Here is a 2,046-nt window from a genome sequence, read left to right on the forward strand (position 1 = left end):
TTTGCCATCTTATATACACTGCAAAACATATCCGTTTTAGATATAAAGGACAATTATATTTCCGTTATATTTTATAACGGATACTCAATATTAAAACGGATTTCTCATATGTCCGTTTGATTTAGGCATGACTGGTGGAATTCTTAATATGACACTTTATTGATTATATAAAATCCTTTATATAAGTAGGACCGTAATGGTTATACTGTTAAGACAGACATTATAACGGATATTGTAAAGGATTTGGTCATATATATTTAAAGCGGACAAGAGTTACCATAGCAACTGATTTTCTTAGGTTAGAGTATCTTTGTCAGTCGCTTAGGTTAGAGCATCTCAGTCGCTTAGGTTACTCGGCGGTTTTCACCTCGATTACACAGTTTAAGCTTAATATTTTTGTCGCTAATTGTTGCGGAGCAATATGGGAGTGGATCGACGCGGTAATAACTATCGCGGTAAATGTACCGCATGTGACTGCGATGAATTTGAATTACCTCCCGCGGATGACACAAACATGTGTTTATTTTGCGGGCATCATTCGCCTTTACACGAACGTGTGAACGAAACTTGTATTCGTGAAGGTAAGTTCTATTACAGGTTATATATTATATATTATACGATTATATATTATCATCTCCTTAATGCATACTGCAATACTGACGATAGAAAATTTGATGGGCAATGAAGATTCTCGGCAGACTGTTCCATTGACTGTGCAATGTGCCAGCAATACAATATCAGAGGGCAATGGTACTGTATCATATGAAGAAAATACTTCGGACGTGCAATCTGCCAGTAATTTAATAGAGCAACAGGACAATCCAACTACAGCTCAGTTTTTAAGTTATCCAAGGTCAAAGGACTATTTTCTCGAACAGGTAAAACCTATAATGAATTGTTAAAATTATTTGTGGTTTTAGTATATCCTTAAAAAGTATATAATTGTCTTTCATTCTTGTTTTGTGTAATTTATACAGAAAGTTCCAACATTTGAAGATTTAATTACTCTTTCTCCTGGACCAAAAGTTTTTCACAATGATACAACAGCCTGGCTTGTAATCAGTGACAATGATCAATTAACTATTGATGTTGCATCTGCGGAAGAGGCCGTCGTTTTGGGATTAGCTGACACTTTATAAAAAATCTGACTTACCCATCATCTTTTAGCATCTTGTAACATTTTGGTAAGAAATATAAACTTATAAGTTCATTGATATAATATATATAATGTTTCATATTTATACATATGTATATGTATAATGTACATGTTGTGAAATAAAAAATATTGTCTTCCAGGTGATAAATTCTTTTTTACAATATATATATATATATCTCTCTCGGGGAAAAACTAAAAATTTACTAAATTTCCCTTCTATTTATACAGGACATTATTATTAGGACAATGTCCTGTATACGCAATTCCGCTTTAATTTCACGTTTACTTAAAGTGGAAAAAAAGTCACTTTTTTCCGTTATATTTCGCGGAATTTAGAGTGGACATGTTTTGCAGTGTACTAATCGGTTGTAGGTGCGGGATGGAGCGGTGCCGGGAAAAATGTGCGCGGTGGGGAAGGTGCCCGTTGTTTACGGCACGTTACAAGTTTAATCTTTGTTTTAATTATTAATTATTTAAATTAATATATTTATAATGAAATTGAAATTTTTAATATTTGTAATATTATATTTTTATTTACTTGATTTTTATTAAAATATTTATTTAACATTTTTTAAACAATTAAGTACGTAATTTTAGTGTCATTTTAATATTTGTTTTAAATATTAATATTATAATATTATTAGTTTTTAGCCGTCACGTTCACAAATAAATGATAGTGTTATTTTATAAAAAGTGCAATAAATAAAATCTTATAGTAAAACATCTTTAAACATTTTTAAACATTTTTAAGAAAATCCTTTAAAATAAAATAATTGTTTAAATAAATTAACCATTTTCAAGTATTAAAAAAACATTTCTTTAAACATTAAGCAAATGTTCAGTAAATATTTAAAAAACGTGATTAAACGTTAAATAAATGTTTATTTAAT

The 2,046-nt window shown here is 29.8% G+C and overlaps 1 protein-coding gene across 1 annotated transcript; it reads left to right on the plus strand.

The window, feature by feature from the left end:
- Positions 1–6: 6 nt before the first annotated feature.
- On the plus strand, positions 7–1,186 carry LOC105560537. The gene is made up of 3 exons (XM_012009727.1): positions 7–581; positions 667–878; positions 978–1,186. The coding sequence occupies exons 1-3, from the start codon at positions 422–424 to the stop codon at positions 1,137–1,139; spliced, it is 534 nt and encodes a 177-aa protein (XP_011865117.1). The 5' UTR covers positions 7–421; the 3' UTR covers positions 1,140–1,186.
- Positions 1,187–2,046: the final 860 nt, after the last annotated feature.

This window comes from Vollenhovia emeryi, unplaced genomic scaffold, assembly GCF_000949405.1.
Source record: "Vollenhovia emeryi isolate VEMERY1.0 unplaced genomic scaffold, V.emery_V1.0 DF945902.1, whole genome shotgun sequence".
Lineage (NCBI taxonomy): Eukaryota > Metazoa > Arthropoda > Insecta > Hymenoptera > Formicidae > Vollenhovia > Vollenhovia emeryi.